The sequence below is a fragment of the Diadema antillarum genome, unplaced genomic scaffold (genome assembly GCF_040938485.1).
Source record: "Diadema antillarum isolate AM-2024a unplaced genomic scaffold, OU_Dant_1.0 seq00000085_RagTag, whole genome shotgun sequence".
NCBI lineage: Eukaryota > Metazoa > Echinodermata > Echinoidea > Diadematoida > Diadematidae > Diadema > Diadema antillarum.
This window is the reverse complement of record NW_027271177.1, coordinates 1,022,399-1,047,425: the sequence shown is the minus strand read 5'-3', so window position 1 is coordinate 1,047,425 and position 25,027 is coordinate 1,022,399. Positions and strand designations below refer to the sequence as shown.

Sequence of the window (25,027 nt, the reverse complement as noted above, 5' to 3'; positions counted from 1 at the left end):
CCGTTATTTCACTTAAAGACACTCGGTCGTGGCGAGTGGTTTGTGCGGCACGGAGACGAACGCAACACGCTGCCTCCCCCATTCTGTATCAAATGTAGTGACCCCCGAATGAGAGTAGCGCTGGCTCTATGGGTCAGCGAAAATACGGTAGGCTACAAGAGAGCTCCCTGTGCTTATCTCCTAACCCAAAATGGCTGTCCCGAGAGCTTCCGAATGGACGCACACTCTCAGTGCGCATGCGCATGAAGAGAGGCCAAAAGAGCCACACGTCTTCTGGCCTCTCTCCTCCAATCACCGCAGCTCGCGGTGACAATATTTGTGTATGATGCGTACACACACACGCGCACACACACACACACACACACACACACGCCGCAGCGTCTTCTGGCCTCTCTCCTCCAATCACCGCAGCTCGCGGTGACAATGTTTGTGTATGATGCGTACACACACACGCACACACATACACTAAAACTTGTCTCGGTGGTAGCATTACACAAACTTCGGTCGTTCGGAGTTTACGTACCATTAGGGACGGCGATCGGCTGCCTTTAAAGAGGTAAATACGAGTGATCGTTTCTGTCAGATTATTCGAGGAGCAAACAACACATCAAAATGATAACATTCAGAACATTTAGTATAAAAAAGCGACGTGCTATTTGCATTTATATTACGCTAGAATGCACAGTATTCATTATTTCCCCATTTAACCATGCGCAAACACATCATACACACACACATACACACGCACAAACACACAAACATACTAATCAAAGCGCGTGAAGAAAGCAACCGAAGCCTTGCCTGAATTATCTCACAGACTTACATTCTCGACCTGCTTTAAGCCTTTGGCCAATCACAGAGCTCGACAGCATTCGAGTGAAGGCAGAAGATATCCCGCGCTTTATCCAATCGCGCCGCAGCTATTACAATCGCGTCCCCCCCCCCCTCCTCCACCACCAACGCATCGAGGTTGGAAGGCGAGAGCCCACAATGAGTTCATGAACCAGCTACCTCTCACGCAGAACGTGTCGCCGGTCAGTCTTCGAGCACTGCTTGACCTGGTTTTGGCGTCCAACGTTCCCCGTGTCTGCCCCCTCTACGTCTACTGAAGATTTCAGCGTGCCACCTCGGTAGCCAACATTCAGAATACTTCACCCTTTTTGACGGAACATAACTGAGCATTGCGAAAGGTACGTAAAATCATGAATAACAGACTCTGTATGTCTAAAATTATAAATTGCAGTGTTTCTTGGAAAATCTTGCCCCAGTTTCTTCATCTTCAAAGTTTTCTTTTCTCTCATGACATAATCTTGGATGTAGTAGGCCTACACTATGATTCACAAGTACCTGTATCGAGTTGTTTAATTGCATATATAAATATACATACCTGGTACATATGAACTTCTAAACGATGATTCATGACCATATATTTTACATTACTATGATCTATATTAATCATGCTACATAAGTGATGAAAATGGTGATGAATAGAGATGGAACGAAAATATATGTACGTGTGTAAACGTGTATGTTGACCCATTTCGATCATTATCATTTACCTAGAAAAACTGATATTCGAATCTTGATTTACGATGATAAGCACCACCATCCGTTCACATTCCAGAAACCAAGAAAGATTGTAATGTGGCAATTGAGGTGATTTCAAAGACGATATTAGATTCTGACATATTTCTTCCAAATCTTGCGATATTAATGTGTATTTTTTTACTCAATTTCAGGTGTTGGACGGAGTGTAATGAGCTCCGACGCACTCGGCAAACGATCAATGTCAAGGCAGCTGAAATCGAGTGCGGTTAAGAGGCCAGCGACATCGCCGAAATTCCCGCCTTTCTCCACCATTGCATCCAGCCGGACGGGGCAGTCCAGCACCCATTTCCTGCAAGCGGAGGCAACAGCCCGAGTCGTATAACTTTAAACGTCATTTTACGCAAGGAATTGGCAGAAATTTGACCCCTGAGGCAAGTGGGTTCGGCATTCTAATATTTAGGTCTTTTCCGTTTCACTTTTCTACCTGGGAAATCTGAAGGGTTGAGACAATAGAATAGCGGACAGCACGATGAATGGGGATCACAGAGACGGACCACTCTCGATTGGCGCGCCGAGAGATCTGGGCAACGAACCACGTAAGTGCCCGCAAATAATTCCTTTCTCTTCGCTTGATTTGCACCTGATAAAATGTATATGTGGCATTTGTGTGTGTGTGTGTGTATCGGGGCATCATCTTACGCAAAGAAGAATTAAATGAATAGTCAAGGCTATTTAATGCATGAAAATTGTACCAAATTGAAGAGTTATTGTATACTTATGATTACCAATGTTATTACTGATATAAGCATTACCATCATCATCATCATTGTATGACTCATAAATACATGTATGTCACGTATGTACGGAAACACGGTTGCTTCGCAATCAAAATTGGTTCTTATTTGATTTTGATTGATTTAATTCTTAACATTTGTAGATAGACAACTGCTGCGTTATTACTTCTTTGATATTTTTATTGCATTCTTTAGAAGAAACATAAAAAAAAAGTTTTCTTTTACTCACAAACGAGAATCAGGTTCTAAACTGAGCTTATACCATTTTTTTTTTTTACGGGGATGGGGTTAAACCTCCATTTATCGTATATTGCATATCGCTCATGCAGGGTGTTATTATATGTTTCGCTATTGTTGTAAGAAGAATGAGATGTATTTAACATGTTCTGCTAAAAAATAATAAAAATAAATTTGAAGTTAAATGGAATTGAGTGAACGCATAACCCTTCATTTACAACTCCTTAATGCAGAAGTATTTTCTATTTTTTCCATGCCACTAAACCTATAGGCAAATTTTCTTCATCATGATATTATGCTGATATTTAACGCAATCCCGGTTTTGAAATATCTATTTTGTCCATGGTTGGAATACATGGTGACGACCGGAAATGAGAAATCCTTTCTTAACGTGCTGTATATATATTCTAAACATTTTTACCATCAATATTTTCTTTTTTTTATGTCTTTAGCATCAAGTGGCTGTAAGATTGACAATTTTCTTTTTTTCTTTTTGATGACGTTGGGTTATCGAAAAAAAAATACTATGAATAATATTCATTCTACTATAAACCGTATGAATATTATAAAATTTCACACGCTTGATTCTTGCTAGACGGAAAGCATTTTCATCTCCAAGAATTAAATCTCGGCATATGCTTACATTTGCATCCACAAATAATTCCTGTGCTTATAGGCAAATCAGTAAAAACCTGAATAAACCTTGTGTCATACGATAAGAACTATATTGAAGGAATGTGACAGAATGTTGTATAGAAAATCCCATCGTGCATGTATAATGTTCTTTCATAAGGGGGAGTTTTGACGAGCCAGATTCCTATCAACATATCGCTCAATTTTTCCCCCAAGTAAGCTGGCGATGAATAATTACAACTCCATACACTTAAGCTTTTTTTCTGTGTATGACTTTAACTTGGAAAAACATAAAACTCCTTGACGTCTGAAATTGATGTTGGAGGAGGGGGATGTTTGTCGCAAATTGACTTTGGACAAAACAAAATGACATGGGTATTAGTCTGCCGGGGAAAAGAGAGAAAATGCGGAGAAATGAATGTTTCATGAAACATTAGCGCGCATTTCCAACACCTTTCAAAGTCTACAAACTATGAAATCAGAGGAAAAGAGTCGCATTTACTTGGGAGCTTATAAAGACTTATGGGGGATAGAGGAAAAACATTATAACTTTCAGTGGATAATGTTTGGTTCCATCCTGATGTTTTCACGAAGTGATTGCAAACGATTTCTACTCTTCCAAACAGCGAATCCAAAGCAATCACTTCTCTTGGCATCCAATCTCACAAGGGTTTATCGTCTTTTTTATACAAGTATATGGTTTATCATTTTTTTATACAAGTACCAAAGCGTAAAGTTGACTTTGAAAACCAAAAATATCTAAATACTCTATTACTACAAACAATTACGTGTTATAATTGCACCCAGTGCAATTTAAACACTTTATTTTGAAGTACGTGAATGAGATGTAGTTGTGACGACGGAAGAATGGCTGACATTGCAGTTGTTCACTTTGCCTTTTATCACTTCCAAGCTTTCGACCCTGTTACAGGTCTTTTTCGAGGGCTTGGGACGTAAACATATAGCAGTGTTTAATCAGTGTTAATTGGTATTGATTTTCAGATTGTCTTAAAGAAACGGCGATTGTTGTTTACACCAGCTAATGCAAACTAATATTACCATTACGGTTTCTACATGAATAACTACGCAAAACAATTAAACTAAGTTATTTCCCACTCCCCTCAAAATCAATAAGTAATTAAACGCAACACTGATAGTACAAAATGCCGAGTCTTATTGAGGCATCTATTTAATGTGGAAATAAAACAACAAATGTGACCGATATCTTGATTAATCAATTGGTTTAAAGGAAAATCTGAAAGTAACACTCACGAAACCCTAGCTGCATGGATGAAAATGCGTCTAACACGGAGAAGGCGGGAAGCGTTTGGTTAGTGACCTTGACGTCACATTTATACAATATTTCGCAATATCACGTGACTTCTATTAGCCTGGTTTCCTCCATGGAAACCATTTCATTTTGGACAGGGTGTTTTAACATCCAAATTAGCAAATAGACATGACATGCCGACCTAAACCCCAAATTCATCACGAACGAAACAAAGCCACTTTGAGAAGTAATTTAATATACAACTTATAGATCTAATGGATTATTCACCAGCTAAGCTTGAAAATTGTGTTTCTTTGGAAGTCACCGTGTAAACTGCTAAGGATCCAGTAGAAATAGAGATTATGCTCCGTCTCCGTTGTATGCACTTATTTTTTTTTAAGTTTTTGATTTTCTCTTCATGGCTTTTCTTTTCAGATATTCCTTAAAGTTTATCCCATGATGCTTGATCTTGAAAATGATGTAGTATAATGTAATGCGTCAAAACACTGGTCAGCGATTGAATGAATAATGATTCACTTTTCTTCAGTTCGATTCAATCTAATTCAATTCATTAATTTCATAGAATCACTTTCAAAATAATTACAAAGATGCGTGAGTCAAAGGAGGAACTCACGCAAAAGCATGGGGCTTGGAAATGGAGAGTTCCTTTATAATAAACTTTAAAATCAAAGTTTTGAATAAACATATAGGTCAAATGTACATAAAAAAGGACTAAACTAGGATTACTACAGAATTAACAATAAATTATTTTATTAGACAAAATGAAACAAGCAAAAACTTAACTAGAGCAATAATGCGAAACAATAACAAATATGCAGGATAATTGATAAAAGTTTGTATGATAATTGCACAATTATTTTCTTCATTATTCAGGAGTATGAACATAGGTAATTAAAGTTGGGACTAAGCTGCTTACATTTGGTCATAATATAATATTCAGTGTGCTTAACGAATGTGTGAAATTGGACTGACAGATTTTAAGGAGATAAAGTGGTAAAATATGAGATTGCTTATAGTTTAAGAATATTGTTTCATGGCATGAGAAGAATAATAATCTTTCAATATATAATCAGGTAAGAATGTGCAAACATACTTACCCATGAAAATACCAAGTTTGAATGAAATTCTGTCCGGAAGATTTATCATTAATAATGATCACGTGACAAAGAATTTTGTTCCAGGGAAATATTCTAACCTTAGACCTCTATATGCGCTATTTCGGGAAAGTTCGGGAAAATTAGCCTGCATTTCCAACAAAATGAAATATGTAATATGTATATATATATATATATATATATATATATATATTACATATTACAGGGTATTAACACCTAACTGTTAATATCACTGTGAAAATTCATTCGCACTGTCATCCCTGACGAAGGGGGAGGCCCCCGAAAATTCGGATTCTGAATTAAAATCAAGGCAATTGGCATTTAATGCATTCCTCTATTGTGACATTATATATATGTATATCATACAAACATACATACATATATTCAAAGAGAGAGAGAGAGAGAGAGAGAGAGAGAGAGAGACATAAAAGATGGTGTGTTTGGTTTTCACGGGTACTTGAGACATAATAACTTTTTGAGATGTTTTAACAAGATCAAGTGGACACCCAAGCTTAGATCTATACAGCGGAAAGGGTGGAAATGGAACACACCCTCCCACACGAATACACACACACACACACACAATATAGGTAAAGAGATAGGTAGAGCTAGATATCTGATGTGGGGGAGGGGAGGAGGAAAAAGGAGAGAGAAAGAGAGAGAGAAAGATGATGATGGTGTCGGCAGATCTGTGAAAGAAATAGCACCCCGATGCATAATTGGGTGTAAAAATTCATGTTTTTTCAGCTCATAATTTGGAAAGGGTGGTTGCTCTCACACCTTATTATCGCGGGCCGTAACTGGTTGGTGTATTGTACCCTAGGGCCATGGACACGGCCCTTTCTCTTAGCTCCTATTCTCTTCTTGTTTGTCTATGTCTTAGCCGCTCCCGTCCCCATCCCACCCTTTTTGCACAGTTTCCCTCCCCCTCCCCCTCCCCCTCCCCCTCCCCTCCCCTCTCCCTCCCCCTCCCCTCTTTGCCTCGCTCCCCGCCCTTTTCTCTCGCACCCTCTCCTTTTTCTCCCACGCTTCCTATTAGCTCTCACAACTGCTATATTTTCGTTGAGTTCTGCCAGTGCCCAGATTGTGGGTGTGTGTGTGTGTGTGTGTGCACTCGTGTGTGTGTGTGTGTGTGTGTGTGTGTGTGTGTGTTTTATTTTTCTCATGTCTTGGAATTCTCCTTTTTATACATTTCACATTCTATACGAATTATGATGGATATAGGAAAACATGTTTTAACGCAATATATGTATGAAATTAATTTGGAAGAAAAATAAATCAATCAAACAAACAAACAAACAAAACGTGGCCAAGTGTTTTAACGTGTTTTGACGTGATATACCCTTATTGCGCTTGTTGCAACTTGGTCTTCCTCTCTTTCTTTATCTGGAGTCTTTAGTGCCCTCAAAGAGTTTGGCTCGTCCCATGACTTCTAACTCCTCGTTTCGTCAGATAACAGGCACAAAAAAAAAAAGAAAACAAAAGTAGCAGTTTATATGATTATGTGTTGGGCAACTAATGTAACCGTTGTGTTTTCATCGTATTCAGTGTTTCTGATTTGTATCTGTTTTGTAGGTCGATGTCTGTTGACTATCTGCAAACCGGCATACTAACAAGGGAATGAGCAAAATCGAGTTTAGATGATCGAGGTTATAATGGGCCCGTGATAAATGTACTTATTACAAAGAGGGCTAGATATCTGACCCACAGAAAAACAAAGAGAATAGAATAATGACGTAAGAGAAGGGATGATTCAATGAGAAAGAAATACTGGCATTTAGGGGAAAAACAACAACAACTATAGATAAAAGGGGGTCAGTACGACGTAAAATCAATTATGTATGTCTTTCAAGAATTGTCTTGAGAAATTGGTACAGTTCCCAGATTTGAATTTAATGTAGTTTTTGCTTTGTTATTCAAGCGTACTTATCAAATACATGTATTCTCCTAACCTGATCTAACGACCGTTCCCCCCCCCCCCCCTCTCTCTTCCTGTCACTGTTTCTTCTATGCCAGTTTTATACAATTATTACCAAACTTATCTACTGTGTCAAGTCATTAATTATATGTTTACTCTATGTTAAGGTGGGCTTTTACATTAATTTGCACTTCATTCATATTGAAGATTTTCCCATAATAACTTAAATATGTGATGCGATCAAATAAGCATTTATTCCATGAAAAGTCGCATGCATATAAACAGACAGGCTGATTATAGATGCATGCATATAATCATCACATCCTCTTGATGGGACACATGTGGGCGCAAAACTCTGTAAGTCGGTGGTGGCTTTAGTTCACTACTTTCTTGTCCCCCTTTGAAAGAGGAGGCAGATCACTGCAATACCACACAGAGAGCAGGGAAAGTCGCGTATGTTGTAAATACTTATCGCACATAAACATACACACAAACACTCACAAACAAACAAACAAACAAGCAAACACTAAAACACAGGGACATAAACACTCACAAACAATGATAGATACAAATATACACACTTTGAGGCACAGCGAGACGCGAGCTTTCCATATGAACGTCCTGTGTAATGGGAAGTAGAGAGATACCAAATACTAGTACTATAGCAGGTATATCATAGAATCATACAATGTATAAATAGGCCCTCGATTCATTGGTGAGTAGATGAGTAATCGTGCTATTGTGTGAATGTGTGGGTGATGTGTATGAGTGTCTTACCATTTTCACTGACTTTAATAATCGATGTTATTGGGGCTACAGGAACATGAAAATTTATCAAAAGTATCAGCAGGTCTGATTAGTCTTTTGATCACTGCAAAAATAAGTTTTACTATCATGAAGTAGCGAGAATCTATACGTGTAACTAAGCCCATAGATCACAAATGGTAATGTCATTGAATAGCAATTAGATGTATATCAAATGGACTTAAGATAAGGTTTTTACGAGCAATATCATAGATTTTGTTTTTCTTAATTGATTAAAGAAATATAATCACATTCATGAAAATGATTGCCAATATGGGTTTTCAAACTCAAAACCAGGACATCTTTGATAGAAATCTGCAGTCAAATCATAAATACAAACCTTATATACATTTCTTTTTTTACTTTCTATTTTTCTTGATGTTGAAAAAACGGTCATGTACAGTGTAGGCTTAGGCGCTAAATCCCTCCTTGACGAGGGAGCAACGTTTCCCTATCTTAGTGTAGCTCAAGAAAACCTGGCTTTACATACATTCCTAAACTCGTTTCACCCTCAATATTGGAGAACATTTCTTTTTTTTATCATTTCTGTAAGGCCTACGAGACAGTTACTGTACATCTGCATACTATTAAGAATCAAGTACTGCTAGCGTGTCTCTCCGTGTGTAGGGAGGAAGGGGTGGGGGGGGGGGGTGGGGGCCGTAGCTGTTTGGCTAAAAGAAACAAAGCAAATCGAAGAATCAATTAAAAGGACTCTACGTCATTAGTCAGGCTTAATCCACTGCTCCGCCTTCTACCAAGCCGAGCTTATACCGACCCGAGAAGGCCCGGCTTAAAAATTCAATCAAATCTAGCTGGAACTACATTATCGTAAACAACCTAGTGAGTACATAATTTGCCTCGTTTATCTGAAAACGGCTAAGCCCTGGAAAATTGACCCACCATGCAGGGTAGCGCCGTCCGTAGTTTCTATCTAAGATTTAAAAAAAAAGAAAAACGAAACAAATCAGTAATCATAACTTGAAATGCTAAAGCATGTACAATTTGGATTAAGATTTTAGAAGCAGAATGCAAAGTGATTAACTCTACAAACAAGGTACTGAACTTCTGTAGAGATCGAACAGCAAAATGGCTGCGCATTTTGATTTGATTCAGTCGTGCCTCCTCATATCTTCATGTTGATCTCACGCGGATAAACCTTCTTACCTGTTTGATTTCAGTCTAGATATCATCGGATAATTTGAGCCTTCGTGGAGGAAATCCGTACCGTAAGCTTTTGAAACTTCGCAATTTGGCAGTCGAAATTGATTTTCTTGTACGGCCTTGTTTTGGCGCTGATTTCAATTTCTGTCTGCAGATACCCTCGGCATACGCTCGGGGAGCTGTTACCAGCCTCCTTGAAGCAATTATAGCAAGGGATAAGCAAGGAAGATGTAATGCATAATACCAAAAGAATGAATAATATCAACATTACTGTAATATCATCAGAAGTAGTACTGATAATGGTGATGGTAATGAAGAAGATGATGGTGATGATGATGTACATGCATTATTGCTGCTATAGAGCTATCAATATCACCAACGTTATAAGTAGTGTCATTATTCATTATTATAGCAAAACGACATAACTTGTGATGATGAAGGCAAAACAATCACTGGCATGGATAAAAATGTTGGTGATGATAGTAAGTTTTGTTTGTTTGTTTGTTTGTTTTTTCTACCGGGGGTACGTATTTCATTTTCACAGTGCACTGTGTTGATCAAGATCGATAAAGGTGGTAAAACAATTTGTCCAATGGCGTCAGCCAAAGTAAGGATTAAAATTCGTGATATTCTGGTACAAAATATTGTTCTAGTCACTTTTAACTGTTATCAGTACAAGTACTAATCCTTCCGCCACTTGATTAATGCCTTTTAACCGAAGTGTAGAATTCTTTGAAGGGCAGATATCGATGCCTTTGCTCATTATCTTGTGTTGTGATTTGTAATTAAAAGTGTTCAAGCAGTTATTAAGTTTGATCTTCACTACAATTGACGATAGCTCAGAGATGGAAATCTTGAATGTCTTTAGGTTACACTCAGGCTTTGGCTTTATTTTCTTTTGCCATATTTGTTTTGTGTATTGTGTCAGGATTTATTTTTTGGAGTCATAACGATTTGGCCTTCCTGTGGATGAAATGAACAATAAAGACAAGACAAAGATGCGATTTGATCCTATTGTATCCAACTACTTAGAGCGTCAAGAAGTGCGCCTATTAAGTGGCAATCGGTGATGTGGGCTTTCAGTTCTAGCAAATGACTATTGAAAGGTCTTCGGGTTGCTTATGTTTAAGAGATACCGTAGTGCCAAATTCTTTCTGTTTGTCAAGTAATGGTACTGTTTACCATTGGGAGCAGTAATTCAAAAATGTTCGATATATTACATTTGATGCATACTAATAGGTATAGATCAGTTGTATCACAAAACATCCTACCATGTGTAAGATTTCTAAATAAAGCCACAAATATAAGGAGATATCACTGATTCTCTCAATAAACCATAACTGTAGACAGTTTAGTCTAGAAACATTCTTATTAGTAACTGTTGTTCACATTTTGTATATTCAACAATACTTAACATAAATTATACTGATTCAAATTTTTACACTGGTTATTTCTATCCGTAACTCACATTCTAAAGCTATTTTGAAGCATTAAAACTGTTTTTTCTTTGTTTCATCTGTAGATATTAATGGTTAATAAGTTTCTGGGCGGAAGACAAAAAAAAATTGCAACAGATAATGGATCTAATGTCAAGAACTGCAGATGCTATTATTGTCTTCTCTGTATACCTAACGCAAGCCGCATAGTACACCTTTTTTATTTTAATCAAAACAAACAGGAATGATTAAATACACCACTACTTTCGTGAGAGTAAAGCAATACCGTCTCACTGAAGTTAAGTTAGTTTATGTCAAAAACAAGTGGACAAAATAACAGTTTGATTCAACTACACCATCAGGTCCTGAAACGACAAGAACATATTTCCTGCACTGATATTGTAAAATTGACAAATAGATCGATTGATCAACCAATGGATAGATAGATAGTGGTAGATGGGTGTGATAGAGGAATATGATTTATGAATTGATTGATGGATTGATGGATGGATAGATAGATGGATGGATGGATGGATGGACGTTCAACTCAGGGGTGGATAAACAGAGGAAAGAATTCGAGTAGTTAGAAAGAGAGAGAGAGAGAGAAGAAAGGGTAAGGAGAGAGAGAAAAAAGAGAGAAACAAGGAAAAGTGACGACCTCATTCTGATCATTTTGTTGGATATACGGACAGCAATTAAGGTAATTTTGAATCTTGTCCGACTACTATCTGACTGAACATAACATGCTTCAATAGATAGACGCCATATTGAAATCTATAACATAATATCTCACGGCATGGAAACAGCTGGTTCTTATAAGAAAACAGTCAAGACCTTGAATGGGTTCTTAAAGGGATCGACAGTACGTATGTCGACTTTTAACTGTTTTGATAATGTACGGGGTTTTTTTTTTCTTGTCAGAACGGCAGACATGTTCAGCTATAAAAACGACGGATTTTGCCGTTACGATTTCTGCACAGTCGCTCTCGTTCTGATGCCGTGTCATAGCTATTGTGGGAGGCAAATCATCCGAAATGATTGCAGCAATTAATTCCGACCCTTTACAAGTCTATTTCAGCATTACGTATCGAGCGACACGGTTGCGTTACTTTTTCCCTTATCATTTCCTAAAAAGTCATTAAAATATCCATAAATCCAACTTGATACCGTTGCAAGGGTTGCATGACACATGACGCAAAGTGAAAGATCAATACTGTGGTGTGAGACTTTTCGTGCTTAATTTCCCTCTGATAACAGGGCAGCGAAGAGACGTATTAACATCTGTTCTTTTTCCCAAAGAGAACTGGAAGAGAAGTCTAGGAGAGACAGTATTCAAAATCCATCAGGCGTCACTAACTTGCGGTTATAATGGTCGTGTGTACATAAGAAATCTTTTCATCTTGTGCCAAAGAAAATATGTTTTCAGGTGACTTCGGGAATCAAAAGCAATATTAAACGAGAAGCCATGCACGGCAGCGAGGATACTCGACTCACTGTTAATGATTGTTTGATATGTTCCTAGATATTTGAGATATCTGTGGTTTTTGCTTTGGTTGGATGGGTTTGGTATTTTGTTGGTATTGCTGGTTGCGTGCGTGCTATTAGTGGTGGAGAATGGTGGAGTAATGATGGAGAAGTTGGTGTTGAAAAACGATGCTGATGGGGAAGATGTGTTTGGTGGTGGTAGTAGTAGAAGTTTGGCGAAGTGATGGAGACCGGGTTCATGTAGGTGGTGAAAGATAGGAATCATGCAGAGAAAGGAGACGGATGAGATGCATTTGATAAATTATTATAAACTTTATTTATTTACCTTTTTATGCTGAACCCTAGACGTCCAATCATTAACTAATAATTATTCAGTTCCCCTCTGTACACGTAGGATAGTGTGTCAGAGGATTAACTGTCATCGAATTGAACCCAGGATTAACTATAGCATTATTTTCACGGTTAGTAATCCACGCTAGCTCATTGCGGTATATTGGAACGAGAAGAGAAGAAAAAGAGAATTCGATTCTGAAAATTCGAAATTGAAGCTGAAGGGAGACCCTTGAGGCGCTACTGACGACATACTTTGATGGTGTATGATTATATTAATCATAATCAAAATGTCAACGACGCAAGGCATCAATGATAAAAGTGTTTATGACTAAACGATATTTTCCTCATATGAACGATGAAATCAACCCGGCAGTTGATAATTTCTGCAAAGTGTGGTTTTTCACAAGTTGATCAAATATCAACATCGACGCATTTAACTACTTCGTCGCTCTCAATTACTGTTTTTGTGATAAGTTAACATGTTATTTTTTCTTCTTTCTGTCTTTTTGTTCACGAAACGGTTACACTCAATATTTTGCCATTTGAGTGCTGGAAGAAAACGATCATGTACTCAAGACATTTGGAACTGGCAAATAGTGATCTCAAAAGTTATTACTGAGCGGGCGCTGAGAGTCCGCTTTGTCGGTACTCGTGGGAGTCAAGAGGTTTTCCGAGTGGATCCTCCGCGGTAGCTGCTACCCTTCTTGCGAAGCCCTGTCCGCACCAAGAAAATAAGAGGGAAGAATAGAATGGCGTGTGCGGTCTCGATACTCCGTCGTCACGGTTTAAGTTGCCTGGAGGGCGTGTTGACTTTTTGAAGTAGCATTGACAGAGAGCGAATACATTTGTCGAGAGGGGAAAGAGCCTAATCATATCAAGGCTAGAGTGGGGCGCGTGCAAAGGGTCACCGCTGCACCGCTGCGACTCCCCTCGTTCGATTGATGGCGACGGGTGATGGAGGAATAAAACGTGGAGGGCATCACTTTGTAAGTGGATGCAGGGAGGTTCGGGAGCGGAGCCGTCAGAAAGCGCTGCGTGACTGTCGCAGAGTCCGCTAATTGGGGTTCTAGATGGGTTTGAGGCGACAGGCACGGATGGAAAATTAAATCAAAAGAAGAGAAGGAAGGTTCTGGGGAGCAATATCTGCACAACGCCACTCCCGATCGAGTTTGACAGAGGAAAACGGGGGTAGAGAAATCACAAGAAAATTTTGTTCAAAACGCGCTCGGCGGCGCAAGTGTTTATTCAGACGTAGTTGTTTCCCGTTTGATTTTCTGGGTTTGATGTAGTTAAGAGTTTGGCACATGACGGGTTCGTGCGATGATAGTGTGCCGGAGCGCGGCGATGGATCGTCCGGGCGGAGAGCGGCGGGCGAGGCGAGCAGGGAGACCCCAAAGCTGTGCAAATTCCCCGTGTTGGTTAAACGGGGACTGGGGTTGCAGCAACACGGCCGAATGTTTATCCGTCTTCGATCGCGCGCTATCGATCCTGCAAGTTACCACGCGGGAAAATATTTGTCAGCAGCCCGTGCCGCACGATCGCGCCAAAAATATGATATATTGTTTCCTTCTGTATTAACGCGAGTGTTTTCAAAGAAGAAAAGAAAAGAAAAAGGTAGAGAGATTGAAAAAACAGGAGCTCGACATTTGGGAGGAATGAAAATGATATTGGAGGAAAGCAGTCCATGATCAAATCTCAATATGAACCGAAGATACATAGACGGGCAAAATGGCCATGTAATAATTACTGGTGGCAAGAAGAAGTGGAAATTAAATTCATCGTCCGTAGAGATGGCTTCTTCACCGCTGAGATTTTGTTGATATTAGTCTGTATGAGTAATGGCCCCAGGAAGGATAGAACAGCACGCAACGCGAAAAGTAGAAGCAGAAGAGGAAATAAGATTTGTTGAAGAGGGGGAAAATAGAATAAGAAAGGAAATCGTGTTCCGCCTAGCGGGCACAGGTGTTAACCGGATGGAGAGAGGTATGGTTTCGCGGGTATTTTACGATCGGCGAAGCAAAGACTAAACCTTTTTCTTTGCTTCCCACACAGTCAGAAAATGAAGCAACGGGGTCGACACACTAAAAGGGACGCGTTTTTCCTACTGCAGTATGTTTTCATTTTTGTGAGTGTTTTTTTTTTTTTTTCGTTTTTTTTTTTTTGGGGGGGGGAGGAGTTGTGTCAGGAGGACACACGGATTTTTAAATGTCATATTTCGAGCTATCTCTCCATACTATGCGCACGTAATTATGCATGTACACTATTATATGCACATGCATGATCATGAAAAAAAAAGTGGAAAGAGAAGAAAAAGGAGGTACAAAGAAAAATTACTAAGAATCACAGTTTCAACTTAGCTTGTTTATATAGACCGTTTTTCCCAACTAATTTTTATGCATCCGTTTATGGGAAAAATCGGGTATAATGTCTCTAAAATTTTGTTGTAGTAGTAGTTGTTCTACATATCACACACACATTTTCATATTTCGATGCGTATATATCCCAATCATATCGTAGAGATGGTTGATCTTTTGTTGCTTTTGAAGAAAGATTCCATGTAACAGCAATAGTGATAATTATGAAGATTGTGCAGTTGAACCCAACGTGTGTTGTAATTTAGCCATCGACTGTGTGATTTCATATATCTGGATTTCTTGGTCGCTTCATCTGAAAGACCAGTCTGTGAAATATATCTATGCTTTTATGTCTCAGACAACTCATGTACGCTTATCCTCCAGTGTGATGTTTTTTCTATCATAACCTTGTAGGGCCTGATAATTATTCACTATTTCTGTATAAATGCAAGAGTTACTGTTCTACTTTTATTTGAATTCACCCAAGTGAAAATTATCATCATTCCTTCAGAATAGAACGAGGGGATCATTAGTAGTTTCGTAGCGAAGATATTGTAGGTGTCTTTAAACATTTAGTGTGTGAATGTGTGTGCGTGTGCGTGCGTGTGTGTGTGTGTGTGTGTGTGTGTGTGTGTGTGTGTGTGTGTGTGTGTGTGTGTGTTTGTGTGTGTGTGATCTAGAATACTGAGAGCCCACTGTAGCCTGTGACAAATGCAAATTTACTGATCGTAATACAGTACTACATTTACTATCTTAGATTTGGTTCCTACCGTGGCATTTAAATCAATATTCTTGCTCATTTTTATACAATTCCCAAATTAAAAAAACAAAAACAAACCAAATATTACCAAAAGCATAATTCAAAAAAATAAAGAATGAATTAGAACATAAGTTTGGTGAAGTAGCTTGAACAGCTGGCAAAATGCTATCTCGAACTCCAAACATTAAAAAAGTGTCAGGTGCATAATGTAACAGTCTGCTCAAAGACTACAGCATCAAATTGAGAAGGCTCATTTTGATAGATTACCAAGATTATACGACATAAGAAATGGCTTACTTTACTTTCCTTCGCACTTTGTATCACATTAATGCATTCCAGGATATAATGTGATTTTAATGCCATAAAAGATAAAGAGATGAAATAATCTGTCATCACGCACCTGACAGAATTCAAAGCTGAGAGATAAATGACTGATCTTAACTCATCTCTTAGCTTGTGATGACGTCCTTTTGGTTACCCTCGTCAAAACAAGGAACATAGCACCAGATATATCTTGCGAAAGCTGCCTCTCAGGAGCTCTGATAACTTTTCTCGAAATTTCTATGAATTGCCGTTTGTATTGTGAAGTAAATTGACCCTCTCGAAATTCTTTTATGACTTTAACAAATAAGTTAATTCAATGATCAATGCCAAATATAACTGTTAGAGGCGGAAGGAAAAACGAAAAATACGGTTCATTAATAGAATAATTATGTAGATGAAAATGCGTCCAAATGGTTCCTCATCTTGTTGTCAAAGGTTGAGAAACCAAGTTGGAAGCAAATATTAATAAGTATTTATTGATCATGTCTTCGCTGAAAATTAAGATTGGGGTTTTCGCCCTTCATCTTAACTTTGAGAGAGATTGCTGCCGCGTGTAGTGTAACATCCGCTTCTACCCTGGTGTGAAGACCGCTAAGCTCCGCCTGGGAGCAGCCGATGCACTATAAAATGAGAGAAATGACAGGCCGCGGGACAGACGACAATCAACTTTCCCGCCGTTTTAATTGGAGAAAAGTCAGCGCTGTTTCATTTTGCCGTGATCCCATCATGGAAATTGTGCGCGCACTCTGAGTGCGATGAGTGCTATAGAGGGAGGGAACAATAAAAAGAATGAGAGAGAGAGAAAGGAGAAAAAGAAGAGAGAATGTCCTTATTTTCACATCTGTTTTCTCCGGGCGTTTCTGTGCTGGTCTTTCGAGAGAGTGAGCCAACAAATAACACTGAATATTAAAAGATCGCTCAAACAAGCCGTCGCTCTCCGGAAAGAAGAACAGTCCTCATAATTTTGGATTTGACATCTGAGAGTCATTTATCTGACTGCTTTAACTTTTGGAAGAGGGTGCTCACAAGATTATGGGTCAGGCATACCCACCCCCCCCCCCCCCCCACTAAAAAAAAGAAAAAGAAATAATAATCCGGATTTCAGTGACAGAGCAAAAATGAGAGGGAGCGTGTGTAATGGGATCACATAAATAAAACGCTACATATGGTCCAAGAGGAAACTGAAGATGAAGAATAAGAAGAGGGGTGTAAGGCGAAGGGAAGACATCGTGATTGTACGAAAGCTAGAGGAAAATGGAGTCAAAAGGGCCTCGAGCTTTCAATCCTATGTTCATAGCAGATTTTTCGTCATAGGCAAATATATTTAACTTAGAGCTAGTGTGATTGATAAGTGTCATAGTTAACGAGAATTATAATCTTTGGATGTTAAGATGGCGACTTAACATGCATGCTTAATGAGAACTTTGCAAATATTGGGCATGGTTATTAAAATCTTTTGTATTGATGCTGTCATTATTCTTGTCCATTATTTTGGGTGTTTTTATTTCTAGTCGCTTCTAGTCAAGTGTCTTCAGTCAAATCTAACACTGATTCCACTTTACTTTAAAAAAAAAAAAATCTAATCCAGCTTTTTATGCGACCTTTGAAAAGATGTTCCCGGTAGCTGGTAAATCTAATACTGTCGTCCAAACAGGTTAATTGCTTGTTATTTTGCCATATTAGTATATAAGCCAGTTCAATTATCAAAAACGGTTGAAAATGTCACGAAAAAGTAAAAAGTAAGATATATACAGAAGCGGGGGGGGGGGGCGCACTAAAACCTTTGAGCATGCTATGCCACCCTCCTCCCCCATTATCCCCCATTAAAAAAAGAATACCCACTAAAAAATCAGCGAAGAATAAAAAAGAGTAAAAAGAAAAGGGTTTCAAGTCGAATTCGTCGTTCTCCATTTTTTTGTTGTTGATTTTTTTTTACAAATGTGCAATAATATCAGTCTTTTCTATGTGTGTTTTTCTATGTGTGTTATCTTTATTCATTATTTCTTTCTATTGAGTTTTATATTCACAAGTTGCTAGCTAAATTTTAGATACCCAAACTTTACCATGATTGCAGTGATTAAAAATCCTATAGTCATCACAGAAGTTTTCGGGCACGGACAATGTACCATGAAGATCATTGTCCGACAGCAAATTCACCTCCACTGTATAAGTCAAAATAATGACCCGTTTCTCTCTTCCCCTCTGCCAGCAATCTCAACATTCCTCAAATTGATTTTCTGGAGAATGTATTCTCTATTCTTATGAATTTATTTAATCATTATGAAGATTATAAAATCGTCTGTTTTTCCCCTTCACAGCTGTGAAGCGCTTGTGCAGCGGACTGACGTGCTCGGTGTGTGGCGACGTGTCCAGCGGGAAGCACTACGGTATCTACGCCTGCAATGGGTGCAGTGGGTTCTTCAAAAGAAGCGTTCGGCGAAAGCTGGTTTACAGGTAAGCATGGGAATACACCCCCCCCCCCCCCACCGACCCCCTCCCCCTCTTCCTCCCCCTGAAATGCTAATCAGGCCACAGGAGATTCAGATATTCCTTTGTCACTAGACAATAAGAAAGTCCCGAAATCTATAAATAGCTTTAACATGATCAATCATTGTAATGTTTTTGGTTGCAAGGAGAATTATGATTGATTTTTTTTTATATTTTGTATTTCATAATTATTGTATCTTTTTTTGGTTCAGTGCTGAAAGAAATTAATATCTGGACTTGTAAACTGTGTAGGTTACCAGATGAAATTGTACAGTTTAGGCTGATTATAATGCTTTAAGGATAAACGAAAAGCGCTTCATATTCCGTGCTGTAGGTTAATGTGAGATGTTCTTACCAAGTGAATAAGTGATACTGCAACTGTGTTAGATAATAACTCTCGTTTTCATTCTCCCATCTCTCTCGGTCTATCGTTCTTTTCTAACGTCTTACTCTCTCGAGTGAAAATAAAAATACAATCATTTCAGTGGTACCATTTACTTGTATTTACTTCACTTGTATTGTACTGTTAACAATGGGTTAACATAGGATGCGGCATATATCATTATACATCTTAGCAGCCAACGCAAAATCATGTTTTCGTTTCGATTATTTAACGAATTTCGTGAAATGCATCGCCAAGACGAAGGAAATGCAAACACACAAAAGTAATTCACAATTAAATCACACAATACTTTCGTGTATAGCAGATCTTTTATAACGAAAGTTTAGGGTACCGATAGATATGCAATTCTTTTGTAAAACTGGTACGGGATTAATATATTAGATGTTTGATAACAAGTACTTGATGGAACACTTTCTTCCGGAGGTTTCTTTAATTTCATCTCGTTCTCATCCCGACCAAATCTCATCGAAACCCCTCTTAAATACAATCCTTCTGATCTTTTAGATTTGTCGAAAATTTATCGGATATCTCTTCATCATTTCAACTTCATTTCAGTCTTTCAGGATGCTTTTTTCATATCTTCTCTATTTTTATGGTGATTCTTGACACGTAATGATGACGAGTTTTTTTTTTCCCTCAATGACACACTTGAGGACATAGTAAATTCTATAGCCTGATATATTACTGTCAAACTATCTCGGATGACCCAACAAAAGCCACAATTTGTTGAAAACGCCCCGATAGCCAAACAACACAATCCTTCTTTCATAGCATTAACGCATACAGGGCAAACACTCAGTTTTCTCGTAACACATGACATATTGATTTATGAAATTAGGATATTCATAACGTTTGCGGCTTGGAAACGACCAAGACAAGTTAATTAAAATTGCGACCGACCCCAGCACACGCCTATTTTGTTTGTCAAAAAATGTAATATCACGCGTTATATCAAAATATCTTTTATCAAACATTCTCCAGGGGGCTTGTAAAAGAGAGCGAGAAAAGTGATTTTGTTAAGCGTTATATCTCTGGGGCGTGCGGGCAACCACCGTATTTTGGGAAGGAGACAATACGTGTATTTACCAAGCGATGAACGTTATCGAGTGAGAGCTCCGCGCGCACGTTGCATGTTGTTTGCTGCCATCAATTTTGAGCGAGAAATGTCGGACAAATCGGAAAATGGCTGTTATTGACATTTTTTGGTAATAATTCAGTTACTGCCACTCCTCAGCGGCCTCAATTCCCCCTTCACTCGAGCTCTTTGCTATTACGACATTATTTAACTTAAACAGTTTCCCCTCTGAAAGTGTCTTCGGGCTACTTTTGCTTATTTATAAGTCAGAAACTAATCATGCACAACATTGTTTAAACGCTTCTATAAAACCCGTTCAGTTTACTTTAGTTCAGTTTATTTCATTTCAGCATGGAACCTGCTTCAGCCAGTGGCTGTTCTTCAGCTGGTCCGTGCCCGATAGTAATGCATACATTCTTATTCATTATACAATAACAGATATAACGATACAGACAAAACCAAAAATACAGTACATTGATTGAAATACAAAAACAAAATAAAACAAAAAGTTTACCCTGGCAATCCCCCGTCCATTCATAACAAAATACCTAACAAATATATTTCATAAATTAACACAATTTCAGTCTAACACCTAAACACACATCTTAAATCCAGCAAATGACTTATTTTTGAAACGCGCAGGTGATTCAATCGTCTGATTCCCCCTATGTGATAAACTCCGTTTCTTAAACGAGGTCTTAATAATCATAAATTTCTCAAACCATAATAGAATTCTTTAAATACAAAATATTTCATAAACTCACCAGACATCATATTGTAAATTGCAATATCATTTAAATTCTCAATATACAAACAAACACAGACAGATAGACAGACACAAACACACACACACACACACACACACACACACACGCATATATATATATATATATATATATATATATATATTATATTCTCCTCTCGCATGCGTTTACATTTATGTGTTTTCCTCAAAGTGTCTCATACTATTGACATGACTGCCAGCAAGCAATTAGTACAGAATCATAATAATTACGTCACGTGATGACCAATATTGATATCTTCAGTGGAGAGATCAAAGTATTAATTGGCCTTTCTCTCGCCATGTGTTGAAAACACGGCCACAACCAGAGGATAACGCCTTTGTCATAATATGTGTTTAATAATTTATTATTAAATACTGTTGCGCATGCGCGACATTTCTCTTCACAGATGCCAAGCCGGAACCGGAAGTTGTCTGGTTGACAAGGCTCACCGTAACCAGTGCCAGGCATGTCGACTGAAAAAGTGTCTGGAAGCCGGAATGAACAAAGATGGTGAGTGGACAAAGAGAAACGCACACTTCGAAACTTTGGTGATGTCATCATTCTTCTAAACCCTCTGATTTGCAGATTTTTAAGTAATGATGTAGCAAAATGAATTGATCATAATAGAAGAATTCATCACATTCCACCATTATGACACACAATGTATAACTAGGGACAACTACGGACGAACTTGATGATGCATAACCTACTTATTGCAACCGTAGACTATACAAGAAAGTATAATTTTGTTACTTTAACGCTTTAGGCTTAATATCAAGCACATAGGCAGCCTAACTTGATATCAAATATTTTCTACGCCTCCCACACTACTTTGTTAGGATATGGAGAATCATGTAGACCTGTTCTGGAGCTTCGTCTCCCTTTTTGATATGACTAGCTCGTTATGGTGTAGAACGGCAAGGCAAGGGATGGATGTACAATCTCTCGGCAGCCTACAGTATGTGGCGAACGCAACTCGTGCTTTCACCCATTGCTCGTTGTTGTCGACTAGTATAAGACGAGCTGGGCGGAATATAATACAATATAAGCCTAAACCTTGGACCTTTATTGAAGGCTATCCCCACCTCCCCACCGCAATAGAATTGTACAAATAAATGATGCACCATTAAAGGCATGCTTTAACATTTGCAGATGAAACAAAAACCCAGCATTAGTGCTTTAAAATAGTTCTAAAATGTAAGTTAGGGATAGAAACAACTACTGTAAAAATTTGAATCTTCATAATCGATTTTAAGTATTGTTAAATACGCAAAATGTGAACAATAGTTATAATAAAAATGTTTCCAGACTAAACCATCTACAGTTATGGTTTATTGAGAAAAATAGGGATATCTCTATATGTTTTAGGCTTTATTGCAAAAATTGTATATGGTAAGATGTTTTGTGATGCAACAGACCTACACATACGAATCAAACGTGATCTTGAACATTTTTTTAATCACTCCTCCCAAGGGTAAACAGGCCCTTTAAGATATCCATCCGTGCTGTTTCACTTCGTCTAAGTGCAAACCTGTGTCATGAATTGCAGTAAAGCAAATCAGAGAGAAGAAAACAACATAATACAAAGGAAAGAAGATATTTGACAGACAGGAAGAGAGAAAGAAGAAGATATAGAGAGGGGAAGGGCAGGGGTAAGAAAACAACCCCGTTATGACAAAAGGGTAAGATCATGGCCAACTGCGCATCAAACAAATTGACAATCCCTTGAAACTTATCTTTCTACAAAACATGATTTGACATGCAGTCACTGGAAATTTCTTCTCTTGAACATTTTTTCGCATAAACTTTGTATAATTCTTCGCTTTTCCAAAATAAAAAAGTAAAAAGAAACTTTTGTCCGCATTGAACTTGCGACGATTGGAATTTCTTCACATTCTTTCCCCTTTGATGAACAGTCTTGTCTTTCTGCAATACCCCGTCTGACAGAATTATCCAGGCCTAATTTCAAAGCGATTGAAGTTGAATTGACCGGCCAGTTGCATTTCCTGCTTAAATAGACATTGATTACCTGAGACATTGAAACGCGATCTCAGCTACCAATTTGTTAGAGTGAAAGTGATTGAAATAGTTACCAAAAAACTCCTCTTGTTGATTTTACGATCTTTTTTTTCCGTCAGTCCATCGGTGCTGTTTCCGAACCAGCATAAATCAAATTTAAGGCCCGTGTCTTTGGGCGGATTCTTGCTTGACTTGCTGGACTCAGACGAGAACGTATACATTCAGTTTAGCTAATATTGATAGGATTCAAGTTTCAAGAAACTGTCCTTTTTCCCCCTTTAAATACGACAGTTGCTAGAAGCTGCCTCGGCAGTGCATCAATATTTCTCTTGCCGCTTTAAAACAATAAAGTTTGACGGCAATTGGCGAAGAGTGTCGGCAAACAGTAACCCGTTACCTGATACTGTAGTTATTCCATTAATTAGATCACGAAGCCATGAGATGTCTGTCTCATGCACCAGTAGGATATAATAAGAAAAGAAGGAGTTGATTTGACGCTTGAGCGAATGACAAAGGAAGGAGATCTATAGCCGTTGAGGACGTGCTTGTAGCAACGTCAAACAAATTAAATCGGCCGCCTTGCCACGCGGTCTTCTAACGCTGAAGTACCATTAGCCATCACGCACTGCGATCACCGTTCGAATACGTTTTGCTCTGTCAATGTGCAAAACGCACTTTAAACTTTTCTATTGACTTTTGGATTCTCTTGGATTCTTTAACATGTGTCATTCCCTCCACATGCTGCAATATTTCTCCCTTATTCAATTTTCTGAAATTTTCTACATTTATAAAAGTTCCAACAACAACAACAACAACAACAACAAAAGTCCTTAGCCGCTTACACTTAACGGTAATTAACGTAGGTGCTTTCAAATAGTAACTGATAGCTGAGCTGTTTCATATACATTTGATCGCAGTACAATTAATACTGCTACTTCTACATTTATACCCATTTTCAAGGAATATTTTCCAACTTGATATATCATGATTTGTATGCGGTATATATCATGGAATTCTGCCATTTTTAATTTTTTTTTACCGTTTATAATCATTTTGATTTCGCTGTAAGTGATACTTGATGTTGATAACGTTACAGTGACATTGCAATGATAACTGCGTAAGAATAATTCACGTCTATGCGAATATCACTGTTGCACCTGAACCTGTCAAAGATAGCAGTATACAGCTTTGAAATTATTGTTGAGGTTTGATCAGAAATGGGCTTGTCTAACGCTTGAAATGACTTCTCTGATAGGGACATCACAATAAATTGAGAAATGCACACTTATGGAATCAAAGTTCAGACATTTTTCATGACGTGTAGCTTGTAAGTATGAATAGTGTCTGTGCAACAGCGTGGCTTGACTAAGGAATAGTGTCTGTGCCGTACCATTTATTTCATTTTAATTTTATATGCCCTCCACACTCTAAAACAAAACGCGATGGTGTTGTGGACAATAATCCGGACTGTAATTCTACAGGTCTTATTTCGATTTATGCTCAAGCCAGAATGATTATATGAATGATAAGGAATTCTTTTTTCTAAGTTGTGAAAATGGAAAGTAAAAGGAAGTAAAAGTGACGGAGCTGCCCTCGGTACACAGTGTTAATATGACATGAAAATTCTTTAATGTGTAAAATCATCCGGTTGGGCAAAAAGATGTTTCAACACGAAACCACTTCTAATACTGACACCAAGAACAACCCACCACTTACATTGACACGAAATCACTGCTAACACCAAACCGGTACTGCCATTGACACCATCAAGAAACTCCTCGCTGACATCAACATGACACCAACACTGATGCCGACGAGAAGCCACCACCGAAAGCTAAAAGAAATCACCAATAAAACCATCAAGAAGACATCGCTGACACCAATAAAAAAACACTACTGACACCAACCTGAAACCACTGCTTACACAGATGAGAAGACATTGACACTAGTAGGAAACAGCCCCAAACACCAATACAAAACATTTATTGACACCAAGAAGAATCCGTCATCGACAACTACGAAACCACAATGGACACCAACAGAGCCTCGACCTCAGCGGCATTAA

General features: G+C 38.3%; 1 protein-coding gene across 1 annotated transcript in view; it reads left to right on the top strand.

Annotated features, from left to right (window-relative positions):
• Nucleotides 1-2,077: 2,077 nt before the first annotated feature.
• Nucleotides 2,078-25,027, top strand: part of LOC139726466 (photoreceptor-specific nuclear receptor-like) — a 41,245-nt gene continuing 18,295 nt past the window's right edge. Inside the window, exons 1-3 of the mRNA XM_071637422.1 lie at nucleotides 2,078-2,144; nucleotides 18,512-18,647; nucleotides 21,350-21,453. Coding sequence (XP_071493523.1) covers nucleotides 2,078-2,144; nucleotides 18,512-18,647; nucleotides 21,350-21,453 — 307 coding nt within the window. The remainder of the gene's footprint in view (nucleotides 2,145-18,511; nucleotides 18,648-21,349; nucleotides 21,454-25,027) is intronic.